The 16,111-nt window shown below is 39.9% G+C and overlaps 2 protein-coding genes across 2 annotated transcripts in view; both read left to right on the forward strand.

Annotated features, from left to right (window-relative positions):
* Window positions 1-1,851: 1,851 nt before the first annotated feature.
* TMEM30A (transmembrane protein 30A) lies at window positions 1,852-11,997 on the forward strand. The gene is made up of 6 exons (XM_035901485.1): window positions 1,852-2,294; window positions 2,962-3,069; window positions 4,084-4,171; window positions 4,651-4,794; window positions 6,443-6,649; window positions 8,512-11,997. Exons 1-6 carry the CDS (start codon window positions 2,157-2,159, stop codon window positions 8,703-8,705), a joined length of 879 nt encoding a protein of 292 aa, XP_035757378.1. The 5' UTR covers window positions 1,852-2,156; the 3' UTR covers window positions 8,706-11,997.
* A 3,587-nt stretch (window positions 11,998-15,584) lies between these two features.
* Window positions 15,585-16,111, forward strand: part of LOC104132767 (cytochrome c oxidase subunit 7A2, mitochondrial) — a 4,799-nt gene continuing 4,272 nt past the window's right edge. The window contains exon 1 of the mRNA XM_035901499.1: window positions 15,585-15,605. Coding sequence (XP_035757392.1) covers window positions 15,585-15,605 — 21 coding nt within the window. The remainder of the gene's footprint in view (window positions 15,606-16,111) is intronic.

Below are 16,111 nucleotides of genomic sequence, written 5' to 3' on the forward strand. Positions count from 1 at the left end.
CCTAAAGAAAGTAGATTATTGTTGCATACATCTTCAGTGCTGTGTGCAGTTCTGGTAGCCCCATCTCACAAAAACTAATAAAATCTCCAGAGAAGGATAGCAAAGAGGACCAGAGTTACGGGATGCCTTTTGTACAAGAAGTGGCCAAGCAGAGTAGGGTAAATATGGGACAGCATATGAAGGCTACAAAGTCATAAATGGTTTGGAGAATACGTGTGTGCAATAGTTACGTTATTTCTACACTGCAGAAATGTAAATCAGCTGAGGAGGGCATCAGCAGCCTGAAAAGCCTTTGGTGGTGGATAACCTGGATACAGCCTTGTAGATCAGGGGTGGTTGGTAAGGGCTCGCGCTGTATGGGTCTGACATACTCAGCTGCTGGCCGATCCCTGGGGACAGAACTCTGGGTCAGGTGGGTTCCTGCTGCGGACCCCAAAGTCAGGTCTTCACTTTTCAAAGTCCTGGTTTTGTTATTTTGTCAAGAGTTGAAGACAGATACCTCTGTCCCTTTAGTTAACCTATCCATTGAAGGTAACCTGGAAATACGGATGCAGAAAAAAACCCATTTGTGTTGGCAGTTGCTGTACAGGAAAGCTCTTGGATAGCATTGAAGCTGATAGCAGTGGTCAAAACCATAGTTCTGTTTCAATATACATCAATTTCATGCTCCTCAGAATGTAGTCAATTATGTTTTTGAAAGTGAAATCTTTGGATCTTTTGCAACCTTAGCGTATATGAGTTTTGTTCTTGCTGTAGAACTTCTCCGCAAAGGGAAGAACTAGCTCAGGATATGGAGGTTTAAGTTCTTTCTACAGGAAATGCTTGTTTAAGATTACTTTAGCAGGGGGGGAAAAAACCAAAACACCAAGTTAGCCTTGAACAAATGAGATGCTTTGTTTGTTGAGAGCAGTGGCGGTCTGTCTGCCTGCCGTAGCTGAACAGAGCTGTTCAGGACTGCTGCAGCAGTGCTATTTCTAGATCAGCATAAACTCACTGTGTTGTTCAGCAGAGGAAGCAAAGATTATGTGAGCCTCTCTCTCTCTCTGCCAGCTAATAGCTTCTGAAGCTGACTCGTTTCAGCGAGGCTCCTTACGGTGTAGGTCTCATCTGTCAGAAATCTGGCAGCAGAGCAGATACTAATAAAAGTGCTGAGGGAAGGGCTGCAGCTCAATAGATATCGAAGAAATCGCAGGAAGAGAGACCTTGAAGAAGATCCAGAGGAAAACAGGCTTCGGTTGTTCCCTGAACTGAAGCTGCATGTTTGTTTTAGGTAACCTTGATACAGATATTAGGACCGATCATAAATCGTTCTAATTCTTGACAATGCGTTTCACTGCAGGCATAAATCAGGGCCAACTGTTTGCAGTAGTCTTTCAGAAAACCGCATAGGCATTGTAGTTCAAATGATACTGCTGTTAATGGTTTGTTGCCATAACTTGGTCTTTGTTGCACCAATCTGAGTGTAAATTCTAAATAGGAAATTCATAGTAAGTGTAGAAATACATAGTCTATAGGCAGACTTTTTTTTTTTTTTTTTTTGAGCTACACTATTAAATACAGATAATGCTGTATAAGCCAAACTAACACGGATCACCTTTCTTCCCCATCTACTGGTATTTTACTATTCCTGGAAAAACAGTATTAGCGTCTTCATCTTCCTTATTTTAGGAGAGTTCTTGGGCATGAAGTGATTTTTCTTTTTTTTAAATTTTTTTTTTTTAAATCTTCTGACAGATGCCTAAAAATGGGCAGCAAAGCAAGTTTTCTTGTGCAAAACTCTTTTATTAAAAATCTAGGTAAACTTTTAAAAATTTAACCTCTCTGGAAAGCACGTAAAAGCTGAGCTCTGCATGTTGTATTGTGTGTGTGTTTGGAAACATCGTGTTGTCTGGAGTATCTGCAGTTTGTGTTTTGGTGTGCGTTCTTCCCCCTCCCCCCCAGCACTAATGGCCTATCTCGGTGTTAAATCTGTTTGAGGCTGAAATGGAGCATACAGGCAGAGTCACAAAATCATTTACGTTGGGAGGGACCTCTTGAGATCATCAAATAGGTCTGAATGGGCTTTTGGAGTTGAGGTGTAATATGATTGCAAAATAAATGCCACGTCAACCTTCTGGCTTATTAATCAATTTTCTTTACTCTCCCATTGTAAATTAATGAGTTCTTTTCTGTTACAGATTGACTATACAGGAACAGAGCCTTCTAGTCCCTGCAACAAATGTTTAAATGTGTCTTGGGACAGCAAGGTACCTTGTAGCTGCACCATCAACTTCACACTGGAACATTCATTTGAGGTATGCTACCGTGTGTGCAAAGTGAAATTAGAACAGGTTATATGGTTTATTTCATTATCGGTAGGAAAGCTGTTTCCCCCCTTCTATTTTAAAGGATTATTTATACTTTTCCTGTGAACTTGGATCTCACTTTTTGTGCCTTTTCAGTAGCAGGGGTCAGATGGTTCTTAATGCCTCTGTTTATCTGGAAATGTCCGACATTAAATGGAATGCTTGTGTTTTACACGTTTAGATTTACCATATGTGTCATATAGCTGGCGAGTAGATCAGCTGTTCCTGCATGATTTAAAAAAAAACCCCACCCTCAGTTCAACTAGAATTAGAAATACCAGGTAAATGCTTTCTGACAAACTGGAGGCAAATAATGAGGCTTATGTGCTTAACATCAGGCAAGATAGTTGTTGGAGTTAGTGCTGGTGAATGTTATTCTGATAGTTTATAGGATGTTGATACCGTTTGAATTAAGGGTGCCAGCTTAGGACAGCACCCTGCGTACTCAGTGTGAAGGCAGGACTGAGGCTTCTGCTTTATGAACGTTGCTGTAAAGCAAAACTCTGTGTTTAGAGGTTAAAATTTAAGCTTTATGAGAATTAGTGTGTTCATGTGCTTTATTGATCTGTTCTTTGTGTGAATGAAAACCCTTCTTGCCCCATCTTGCTTCTTGTAGAGCAATGTATTCATGTATTATGGACTTTCCAACTTCTATCAAAACCATCGTCGTTATGTGAAATCCCGAGATGACAGCCAGCTAAATGGAGATAACAGTTCGTTACTTGTAGGTATTTATGCCGGGATATTAATAAGCAACTAACTTCTGACTGTTGCATAAATCACCGCATGGCAGAGTATTTAGTTTAATGAAAATGACATACTAGAATTTTTGCATAACAGAAAACAACCACAAGGAATGCATATTTTGTTTACAGAAAATAACTGTAAAATTTCACGTCAGTAACGCAATACTTCAATCGCTTCTCAAATTTGAGTAGTTTCAAACTGTATTTTTATCTTCAGTCAGTAGTATCTATCTGTATCCATTCTGTCTGAAGTATTTGTTTTCAGTATAAAATAATATTTGGTTACCTAGCACTTGGTTTGGAAATTGCAGCTAAATGCATTAATTTTTGTAGACTCTGGTTCAATACTGAACCAGTGATACTGGAAAATATCAGTACTGTGTATTCTGTTCAAGTAACTGTGTAATGTTTAGGGCCATACCTCTCCTCTTCCTAATTTTTATGAGGAGTGGAAATACAGTTGGGTTCTTGCTCCAGTAAGTATGATTCTCCCTTTTACCTGTAAACTTCAAAAAAGGGGAGGGTTTCAGGAGGCTACATTGGATGACTGACACAGGGTTGGAGGGGCGAGAGCTCTTTCTGCTTGCATTTTCACATGCTGTTGGGAGCCCTTGCAACCTTTTGCATTTTGTTACATTTGGTTTCTTATTAAAGTCTTATTTTCTATAGCACTGATGCATACTTTAAAAAACCCAACCCTTTAATAGAAGAATACTTGAATACTTCATGTTGGAACTCTGTTTCTATTAAAAAATAAAAGAAAAAAGTTCTAATAGTTTCCAAGAAAAGCCTTATTTTTAGTATGACCATGAAAAGAAAAGTCAGTCATGCTAACTAGTATTGAATGCTGAAGTATTTGTAAATAACCTGATTTGTGCAAAGATTGTTTTGTGGTGCATTTGAGATGTGCACATTACTGAGATGCTGTAGTAAAAAACAGGGTAGGATAAATGAGCACAGACTCATCTACCTTTTTTCTTTCTGACTATCAGAATCCAAGTAAGGAATGTGAGCCTTACCGCACGAATGAGGACAAACCCATTGCTCCTTGTGGAGCTATTGCCAACAGTATGTTTAATGGTACGGTAACACAATTTTAAGTTATCACTTAGATGTTTTTGTTATCTTAGTGTATCTTTTGTGCTGTGTTGCAAATTGTTCTGGATAAAGACATCATGGGCTTTTCTGTTTTGAAATAACGTATTTTTATTGTTCCGAATAAAATAAATATCTTGTGTTGTACTGCTGTTGCTTTTCTCAAAATTGCTATCAGAATTAATTTGATCTGACAGAGTACAAAGAATGGAAGTTCCTGTTGTGAGAAGCTGTTACTGCTGTGGAGTAGACATACAGATATCGTATATGGATAATACGCTGCAATCTAGTATACATTGATTCTTAGAGAACAGCTTGTGATTGTGGCAGGCGGGTAATAAATGCCTTGTCTAGTTATTTTGTTTGTTTTTTTTTCTCCTGGGGTAATTGTTTCACTGCCTATCAGGATCATCTGTCTAAGGAAAGTTTCTTAAGCTGGTTTTCTAATTTGATTTTCTCCTTAGATACATTGAAATTATACCACATTGATAATGACACAAGAACTGCTATTCCTTTGATTAAAAAAGGCATTGCGTGGTGGACAGATAAAAATGTGAAGTTCAGGAATCCTACAGGAGGTGGAAATAACTTAACTGTGCTTTTCCAAGGTAAAAAAAAATGCAAAATCTTAAGAACGAAACATTTCAAAGACACTTTGATTCCAGTGAGTGTTGCCTCATTGACAATATTTTAGTGAACATGCTAATTAAAAATATTGTGGTTTTCCGAAGAAGTCCAAGCTAAGGGCTACTCTGCTATCTAAAAAGGTTGTCTTTAAAGAATGAACCCCGCAAATTTCATGTGAAAGTGTTTGGGTTTTAAGTTTACTGTAATCATTAACTGTAATTTTTTTTTTCCTACTTTGAATACCAAGAAAAACCTAATATGTGCACTGCTGTTGTGGTTTAACCCTGGCTGGCAATTAAGCACCACACAGCCACTCACTAACACCCTGTCCCCCTCAGTGGGACGGAGCGGGGAGAATCGGAAGGGTAAAACTGAGGAAGCTTGTGGGTTGAGATAAAGGCAGTTTAACAATTTTAAAAAGTTGTAAGAAAAAACCCATCAAACAGAGAATAAAACCCAAGAGGTGCAAAAGAAAACAATTGCTCACTACCCACTGATCAATGCCCAGACAGTCCCTGAGCAATGGCAGCCCCTGCCAACCTCCATCTGCCCAGTTTTATTGTTGAGCATGATGTCATATGGTATGGAATATCCCTTTGGGCAGTTGGGGTCAGCTGTCCCAGCTGGGCACCCCCAGCCTACTGGCTGAGGAGCAGAATAGGCCTTGAGGCTGTGTAAGCGCTGTTCAACAATAAATAAAACATCAGTGTGTTATCAACATTGTTTTCATCACAAATCCAAAAGGTAGCAGGATACAAGCTACTATGAAGAAATTTAACTCTGTCCCAGCCAAAAACCGTACAACTGCTGTGATGCTTGGATTTAACTTGAAAAGAAACTCCAGAATTGTTTAATCAAACTCTTCATATTTATTTGAATGTTTCTGCTGGTAGAACGTGCAAAGTTTTTAGAAATCCTGATTCTTTTTTGTGCTTACAAGTGACTGATTTATCTTATTTGTTAGGTTAAGTACAATTTGGTAAATCAAAGTGTTCTTTGGCTACCGATGTCTGAGAATAATCTTCCTCAGGGCTCTAAGGGGGGTGTGTGTGTTTATGCAAGGTATATAATAATTTCAGGTTTAACCTGATGTGGGTTTCTTGCTTAGTCACAGCCAAATTACATGTTACCAATGTGTTGCTACCCTTGGAAAAACAGATACCTTACAATTCTACACTGTAAGATAAGGTATTTCCAACAAAATTAGCAAAAGCATTAGTATGGCATCATCTAAAACGTTGTACGTGATTTTATTTGCTTGTGGTCCAGTAAGTGGTAGTCAGACTCTTTAACAAGTGAGCAGAGGAGCTATTACCATAATGGAGAACTGTCTCACTAAGGTAATGTTTTGAGATGAGACTTCCTAGCTATCTAAATGTGTAGGGAGGCAAAGTTGTTTAAACAAATGAACAGTGCTGTCATGAGAATAAATGGATATGCACCACTATTCAATCTGGAAAAGAAAAAGTTCCTGAACAGCCCAGTGTCTTGCAATAGTAGTGTGCCAGCCTGTCTGTTCATACTGTTCAGAAGTTAGTGTGTTTTTTTGTAATATTAGAATGAATTTTGATGGGCCACTGTGTTATAGTCCTGTATTTGAAATACTTTATTATTTTTGTATAATCCTAGGCACAACAAAACCTGTAAACTGGCCTGAGCCAGTGTACATGCTGGATTCGGATCCTGACAACAATGGCTTTATCAATGAAGACTTCATCGTGTGGATGCGTACTGCTGCTCTGCCAACGTTTCGCAAGCTGTATCGTCTCATTGAAAGGAAGAATAATTTACAACCTACCTTGCGGGCTGGAAAATATTCTTTGGAAATCACATACAGTATCCTTTGAAAAACCTTTGAAAGTAGCTAAGGACCTTAGCTGGGTTGCATGGGTGTGTATTTGTGCAAGTTAAAATTAAGCTAGCCTTTTTTCTTACCATCTCTAAAAAAAGATGGTATTGAGCTGTGGTTGGAAACTGGTAGTGAGAACTGGGTAGAATGCTTACCTTCTCATACGTCTGTGCAAGTTTTATAGAATTAACTTGTGTGTGGCCTGTTAGAACTTGAAAACCCGTCTGGTTTTTAAGCTTCATAAGTGAAATGACTGGGTTAGTCTTACACTCTTTAATGTAAGTAGAATTTTAATCATAGCATTTTTAACCTATTTTGTAGTTCATACAAAACTGAATTAATATAAAACTACATTTTTTTTTTTTAACCAGGATGAAAACCTTAGTTCAGTTTAAAAAAAAAAAAAAAAAAAATCAACTCTGTAGTGAAGAGTCACAACTCTTGTGAGGAGATAGCGGGGATGTTAATCCTAGGGAAGATTCCAGTGTAGAATTTACCTAGTAGGCATATTTTGGAGGACACTAGTGTCTTCTCTGTATGCCTAACTTGAATTCTTGCAGGTGTATGGTCAGTCTCACTCACTTTTCTCCCACATCTTGTTAATGTTTATGGATACTTGCGGTCCCCAATAGCTGTGTCATGTGGGATCGAGGCTTAAGACTATGGATGGGAGCATTTTCATCTGATAATTTTTGGGCAGACTACCTGCATTTTGGCTGACAGGAAGATGCTTAAGCGTAGTTCAGGTGATGCTTAGCCTTCAGGTGAGCTGATAAGCCTTCTTGAAATCTGTTAAATGGCATAAATAATAGCTATCCAGGTTCTGCTTTCTGCAAAATAGTATATATGGGCACACTTTATTTACCCTTAGGTTGACAATGTGGCCAATTTGTAGTGTGCATTTTTACTTATGAGCGTATGCACTACTGATTCTTTGATGCCTTCCTGTGCTTTCCTATGGCATCTTAATTACTGCTTTGACACTGAAGGGTATTGAGTATCTGGGAGAGACATTTCTCATGGGTGCGGGAATTAACATCCATTCAGGAGGTGATGACCTGCACTGGGTCCTCTTGTGGCTCCACGTATTGTTGTGAGGTTATTCTCTACTTGTAGACTTGCTCCAGAGCAGCCGGCTCTGCTGTGCAATTGCTCCAATCTGTGTATAAAATTAAATTTGTAGCTTCATAGTGAGAGGGGAATCACATTGCTTGGGTGGTGTAAAGGAATTGAGAGAAGCATAGGAAGAAGGAAAGAACAGAGGTAGTTGGTGGCCTGGAAATTGGAGAACTTTAACTTCAGGGTGTAATGACAATATGCAATCAATGGCAGACTGACTTTGGAGGTCAGAAAAATGCTGTAGCTGTGGATCAGGCGGGGAAGTCTGTCATTCTATTTTGGACAAACTAAAGACTAGGTAGAAGTGCAGGACACTAGAGGAGGAGGGTTGTCATAGTTACCAAATTTTTAAAATCCAAAAGCACTTGATGATCATTTTTAAATAGCTACTGCAGTATTTTCCTTTTGCTGCAAAAATGTGGGGTGTGCATATAAAACTGAACGAGCATAAAGTCACTAAGAAAAACTTTGTACTAAAATATACTCAAAAACTAAAATGCAGATTTCCTTCATTTTATTGAAGCTGCTTTCAAAAATCCGCTAAATCATGTGTTTACTCTTCCCTTAAAAAGGGGTTAACATCTCCCAACGTGGCTATTTGCACTTTCGGTACTCAAAGGTGGTAGTTTCTGTTTGGGACCTGAGTGAAATGATCCAGAATTTTAATGAGCCTGACCACATAAAGCTAGATTTGGAAACCTGCTTCTTGTTTTCCTATATATTTTTTCAGATTATCCTGTACACAGTTTTGATGGACGGAAAAGAATGATCCTAAGCACCATCTCGTGGATGGGAGGCAAAAATCCCTTTCTGGGAATTGCTTACATCACTGTTGGGTCTATATGTTTCTTCTTAGGCGTTGTATTGCTAATCATCCATCACAAATACGGAAATCGAAACACTAGTGCAGACATTCCCAATTAATCTTGCATTCTGAAAACAAACATACTGCATGTGCATCAAGGCCAGTCCAGAATGGACCCAGTTTTTGAAAGACAAATCTCTGCTTCTGTCACTTCTGGGACTGGGTACATAATTTTTATCTAAAGCTCCCCTTTCCCATACTGTGGATTAAGTCTTGAAAATGACGGGTATACAATTACATATATCGATTGTATCTCTGCCTATGTCAGAAATGATTTTTCTGATATTTGCCTCTAACCAGGCAGGCCACATGATGCACATATCTCTTGTTCCCTTGATGCATCTGCTGCTTGTTCATGTGCTGTGTAATGTTGGTATGATTCAGTACATACAGATTGTGTGGAGAAAGACTGTTAAAAGATACTGTAAATTGTTAACTTTCCGGAATTCAGGTGTCAGTGCTGTTGAAAGGAAAAGTCAAGTCTTAAATGTTTTTTCAATTTACTGTCTTGTGTGCATGGGCTCTTATATTTCTTGCTGAGATTTTAATATATTTATATAAGTTGTTAAATATTTTTCCTGTGTCCTACCCACCTCTGTTACGTTAAGTCCTTTAAGTGCTGTGTAAATTTCAGCACTCTGGATTCTTTGTATATTTACAATATATGTGCCTGGCCAGTAAACTAGCATCCTACGAAGATACCAGAAAACCTATTGGTTAATTATCTGTGTGAGACCCTTTTAAAATTTCTTCTAAATTGAGAAATGTTCGTTGCAGGTAGAATCTGCTTTTTTTCTAATTTTCTTTGCTTTAAGTCATATCCAATACCAGTTTACCCATCGTCCTTACTGGTTTTACTTTTTATGAGCAGCTCCAAGCGATAAACAAGAAGGACCTAAAATGCTTTTTCCATTCACAAATTGGGTGAATTCCTTTTACTGGAGGCGTTTCCTAATTTTTTTGAGGTATATGTATTCTGAGCAGGCTTTGTTGTAAAGGAATTGTCATATTCTTTTCTCCTTACTTGGAGTAAATACCACAGTAAATTTTTTGTGGTGTTAAGATGGTAAACTCTAGAAATCCAGAAGTTGAGATGAGAGTAACCTCTTTTCATTGAAATGCAGGTTGAGCTTGCTGTGAAACCTAATTTAAATATTGCAATTAGAAGCAATGTGAGGGTGTCTTAAATTACAGAAGGGTTCACTTTTAGTTTAATTCAAAGTTAACTGTAACCTGTAAAATATTACTTTTTGGTGACTTTTTTTTTAGATGATGCACAGAAATTGTAATGTATATGGTGGAGATCACTATATGCAACTAGCTTGATAAAGTATTGAGTATATTAAATAAGACCTAATAAATTCTGCAGATGATTTAATAAGAGATTTTATTTTGTTCTTGAACATGCATTTATTTTCATCTGGATGAAAAGACATATTAAGTGCAAATGCAGTTTAAGGGAGTTGTATTTCTGGGATTGCATATTTGTTACAAGAAGTTGTTTATTCACGGTCCAATAGCTTAATCTATAGCCAGCTTTAAACAACACAATTAATTTGTCACATAAAACACGTGACCCTTTTTACTGAATTAGTTGTGTAATCTTTTTAAGCTAGCAGTTTAAGTGTATAAATCTGTATAAACTGTGGAATGAGGCAATGTTTCCAGTGTGCTAGCTTTCTGTAACTCCATGTAATAATTTGTTTACGCAGTACAGTGTGGCAGCACAGGACTTGAAATAGTCAAAATACGTTAAGATTTTATTTAGTGTTGTATTTATATTGCTGGAATTATAGAATAAGCTACGTACCTTTGTATATTGCAAGGCAGGAAACTCGCACAAAATGTTAAACTGGCTTTCATCTGTAGAGTAGCTGCTAGTCCAAAATGTAGTAAGGGGACCTCTCCCAATTACTGGTTATTAAAATATTTTGATTTTTAAACTTTGTGTTTGTCACTTGAAATGCAAATATATTCTGCTTCATTCAAAATCTCTATCTTTTTCCAAGTAGGAAATGCTGCTTTTTGGGCTGTGTTCAGAATTAAAACCAAAGTATTTTTCTGTCTTTACCTTAAAATATTGTCCAATGCCTTACCTTTTTTCTACTGACTATCGCTGTCTGTGCTCCTTTCAGCTTTTTAATGAAGTGCACCAGGATCAGAATTGCTGTCTGTTTCTTGTTACAATTAAGCTTTTTCTCGGAGAGCCTGTAGCAGTAAATACTTGTCAGGCAGTGTGCCTGAGGAGCTTAAAATGCTTGTAAGAGCTTAAAATATTAGGTCAGACTTGTCAACTCTTCCTTCGCTCATGCTCATTTGTCTTGATGTTGCGTTGATAACTGTGGAGATGCTTGGATTTTGTATTTCTTACAAGCTGCCCATGTGCCACGTGTTCAAAGGTGAAACCACGGTGTCCCTGTCTGGCACTCCTCAGGGCAGTGTCACTGTCCTGGCATTCAGTGCTGAATTTGGATTTGACCACCTCATTCTTGAGTGGCATCCTCCAGAGGTATTTGCTACCAGGGTTCAGAAATACAGAGAGCAATGCTTCTGGTTTCTGAGTGCCAGTCAGGCACTTTCTGAGTCTTACCCGACTGAGGCAGTGCCCAAAGTGTGACAGATTATAAGCTTTCTGGAGGCTGCTGCTGTTACAAGGGTCTGCCTATGAATGAATCTTCCCTGGATAAAGTAGTTTGGGAAACAAGGATATGCCCTTGTCGTATGCAAGAGCTCTCCAAACAAATTTGCTTGTGTGAGACCAACTTCCTTCTGGTTTCTTGCAAAAATCTACATCCTGTAACAAAGCAGATTGTCACCTCAGGATTTTTTTTTTTTAAACTGCATCAGGCTATTTGGGGAGCTGTCGATTGTGCTTTGCTGAGTCAGAGGGAAGAGTTAGCAGCTTATAGCGAATGTGAAGGATCGTCCATAGCCTTTTCCTCCCAAGGTCCTGCTGGTACTGAAACTAGGTTCTCAGCAGCATGGTTTAATTACGAATGTTACACCTTGAAGAATGCAAGTCTTGCCTTTTTTTATAGAAATCTCTGTGGGAGGAAAGGCCATGACAATCTAGGGTCAAGTAACATCTGCAAGCGTGTATTATCTGCTTGAATACATCAAACAGAGCAATGAATGTGGCTGGTGTTTGGGTTGGATTCGCAGGAGGTGTTTGCAACTCCACCCTTCTCTCAGATGCCCTACTTGCAGTGGGAAAATAAGGGTTATGTCTGTAGACAGACAGATGTCCACAACTGAGTTGAAGTGAGTGGTGGAAAAATGACTAAGCCTACAGCAGAATTTACCTACAGTTACTTTAAAAAAAAAAAAACCAAAAAAAAACCCCAAACAAACAAAAACAAAACCAAACAAAAAACCCTGCTGAAGACAAAGAATGAGGCATAAACATAGAGTAGTCTGGAAGCACTGTAAATTATTCTGATCTTCAGAATTCCCGTTACAAGAATAAGGTTTCTGATCTTGCCTGAAAATTTGTGATCTATCCTTGTACTACCTAAGTTTTGTTTTTTGTAGAAGTTGGATATTTGTGTTACCTGGGCTTGTTTCCTGTAACTGAACTAACTAGTGAGTTAGAAATGAAGAGGGCAACAACACAAAGGCCTTCAGGAAAGTCTGCAGTATCAATCTTAAAATCAAGCCAGTCCCATGTGGGTTTTGTATTGACCTAGTCAGTGAGTTTAAAAAAAAGAAAAAAAAAAAAGCCCCACAAAAAACCTAACACCCCAAAATGTTCCACATATTGAATACTTGTCTGTATTGAACAGCCTGACAAAAATTCTCAAAGTAGGAGAGAAAATGTGAAAATCTAAGCCAATTTTGCTCCTGCTCTCTTCTTAGCAAACATCACTTACAGAAGAGGCTGTTTCTAGCAGCTTGAAAATGGACTCTGGGGTAGAAAGCCCAGTTGCAAAAAGTTCTTTTGTAGTAGTAAATTTTCCTCAGATTGGTAGAAGTTACCGGAACATGTTCAAAGGAGAGCAACAAAGCTGGTGAGGGGTCTGGAGCACAAGTCTTGTGAGGAGCAGCTGAGGGAACTGGGGTTGTTTAGCCTGGAGAAGAGGAGCCTGAGGGGAGACCTTATCCCCCTCTACAACTGCCTGACAGGAGGCTGTAGCGAGGTGGGGGTCGGCCTCTTCTCCCTGGTAACGGGTGATAGGACAAGGGGAAATGGTCTGAAGTTGCTCCAGGGCAGGTTTAGATTGGACATTAGGAAAAATTTCTTCACAGAAAGGGTTGTCAGGCACTGGAACGGGCTGCCCAGTGAAGTGGTGGAGTCCCCATCCCTGGAGGTATTTAAAGATGGGTAGATGAGGTGCTTAGGGACGTGGTTTAGTGGTGGGATGGCAGGGTTAGGTTAACAGTCGGACTTTATGATCTTAAACGTCTTTCCCAACCTAAACATTTCTATGTTTCTAAGTATTTTCATGGCAAAATACTCTGTGTTCTAGCTCATGGAATCTGTTGTGATCATCAAATTGCCTTCTATGCCTAAATGTGAAGTCTAACCTTACTTGACGGTTTCAATTAAGACTAAAGTCCATTATGAAATGGCCTGATAAGAATTAGCAGGTCATTATATGACGCGAGTCACAGATAAGAAACTACCTTCCTGTAAGCCTCCCACTCCAAAAGTGTTCAACCTGTGTTTGAAAATAAAGTAACACTGTCCATCGTTTGAGTTATGCCAACTGCTGCTAGAAAAGTCTGAAGTTGGAAAATTATCTTTCTCATTTCCTGCTGGGAATGAAATTAAGAGGAATAAAAGCTTAAGTCAATAATTAATGAAGCTCAAGAAGTTTAAAAAAAAAAAAAAAAGAATTGGAAGTAAGTAGGTGACGTTCGTTCTCACCAGACTCTGATTTCAGCTAAAGATGACCTAAAAGAAATGATGCAAGCGAACTGAATACCAGAGTTATGTAGAAGTTTAATTGAATTTTTACCTGAGCAAGTAGGTTGTGCTCAAATTTTGCAAAATGAAATGTTGAGATGCTTTTTAGTAGTATTAGAGGGCCAGGAATGTAATCAATGACCTCATTAATTCTGTTATGAAAATGGGAAAGATTGGACTGTGATATTCTTGAAAGAAATGCAAGTACAATCGCCTCCAGGCTTGCCTGCTGAGGTCTGGAGTTGAATGTTAATTGTGTGATCTTTTTAACGGGGTTGACATACCTTTCTACCACTGGTTTAAGAGGTGAAACATTTTTTCTGATGAATGCTTATTACCATAGAGATTAACAGGCCTTTTTTCATTCTGGCTTCAACAAAACTGTTCAACAATGAGTTTTGATTCCATTTAATTCCATTATTCTTCAAGGCAATGCATGCAGAAAATTACTCTATCCTTTCAGGAAAAAGCACTCCGAGTTTGCTTCTAGTGAAACATACTCACCCCGAGGTGGCAAGAAAAAAACTCAAGTTTTTGTTTCTTCGTAAATTAGTCAACACCGAAGACACCAGCTGTGCTTGCTCTGAGCAGTCATCTTGCAGCTTTGATTGGTACGTAACCCACATGCCAAACCCACAGGCTTTAAGTATGGCCTTTCTGTTGGCAAGTGTATTTTGACAGACAATGCCACTGAAGCTCAGATTTAGACATACCAGGAAATAGTCCCCACAGCAGAAATTAAGCAATAATAATTCCTTTGGGGATTACGATCCTTTTACCAGTATCTAAAGACAATTGAGCGTATAAATAATCAGAATACAAATATTATATGCACTTGTAAGGTGAAAGATTGCAAGAGGAAGGAATGGAAATCTATCTTGCAGTAGTAGTAATGTATTCCAAGTGTTATTCTACAATAGTGCTGCTTGAGTGTTTGAAAACTTTGTTAGATAATGCATCTGATTTCCCCCTTTGTTACAACACATCACATTTCTCCCTGACTATGCTTTCCGAATGGTATTTTTAATATTCTACTCAGCTAAGACTATATCTATAAATACTTCTTCACCTTTGCATTTTTAGTTTCTTTCTGGGGCAGCTCATCGGATTGAGAAGTGCTGTGCTTTGAGATAAGATCCTTGTTATTTCCATACTAGATTGAGCACTAATTTGCTGTGTTTGACACACCTTATTCATCATGAGGTTTGGCACCAGTGCAAAAGCAGCGTCACTGCCAAAGACTGCGTGTGCTGCCACTGCAGCAAAGCCAGGAAATAGTGTTCCTGACAGCATTGTATTTCAGCGTGAGGCTGAAGCATGAGAAGATGCAATGACGGGGCTAGATCTGCAATGCAGAAAACCCACAGGCTTCTCGGAGCACTTTCTTGAAGGGCAAATGGATTCTTCCTTTAGAATCAAATAGGCTTGCATTTCATACAAACCTGGTGTTACTTCACTGTAATTATATATTGTGAAACATGAAACTGAAGTTGGCTTTTCTTTTTTCACATGCAGAGTACTTGGTATCCCTGCTACAAATGGAGTTTGAGGCAGGGGGCAGGTGCATGTTGTTGTTCTGTTTTTTCTGTGTGGAGTGGCTCGAGGAGGGATGCCACGTCTATCCCAGGGGCTTAAACCCACTCGCTCTGCTGGGTCAGGCCCAGGTCCAGCCAAGCGCACTGTCCCGTCCCCAGCGATGGCCAGGGGATGTTAAGGGAGTCCGTGTGAATGGAGGCAGCCCATGGTGGCAGCCTCCTGGGACACACTTCCAGCCCTCTGCAGGCCTGAGACTTGTTAATGAAAGGCGATTTTGAAATCTGTACGTAGCAGCTCAGAGGGATGTTTCTTTGATGGGTTTGCAGAGGTGCCCTTTGCAGGCAGGGAAGAGGCCGGCAGCCACAGCATCCTGCAGCAACAACGTTCCCCGTTTTGCGCTGTACCACGTGGAGAAACATCTCCTGGTCAGAACCTGCCCCTCCGTGCCCGTTTCCTGCCCTGTACTCCCAGGTAAGGGGTGGTAAGACAAGAGGAAATGGCCTCAAGTTGCGCCAAGGTGGGTTTAGGTTGGACATAGGGAACATCACCAAAAGTGTTGTTAAGCTTTGGAACAGACTGCCCAGGGACGTGGTCGAGTCCCCATCCCTGGAGGTGTTTAAAAGACGGGCAGACGAGGCGCTTAGGGCCATGGTTTAGCGGTGGGATGGCAGGGTGAGGTTAACGGTTGGACTCGATGTTCCTGAAGGTCTTTTCCAACCTAAAGGATTCTGTGATCCTCCTTCCTGGGGACGTTACCGCTCCTTCCTCACCTTCCCTACCCGTCTGGCTGTTGTGGCGCTTATCTCTGGTGCCTGGGCCCCGAACCTGGACGAACACTGGACAAAACTCGCGCCTAGCCGGGGCTGCGGGGCCGGGGCCCCAGCTCTGCCCTCTCGCCCGCCCGGAGGCGGCCCCTTGCGTGTTATTTCACTGGGGAAAGACCATCGTGGCAGCGTGAGGAGGACAGCAGCCTTCCCTAGGCCGGCCTCGGAACAGCCGGGGCCGCGGCCCGCTCCGCCCCCA

Source organism: Egretta garzetta, unplaced genomic scaffold (assembly GCF_000687185.1).
Source record: "Egretta garzetta isolate BGI_Z169 unplaced genomic scaffold, ASM68718v1 scaffold9, whole genome shotgun sequence".
NCBI lineage: Eukaryota > Metazoa > Chordata > Aves > Pelecaniformes > Ardeidae > Egretta > Egretta garzetta.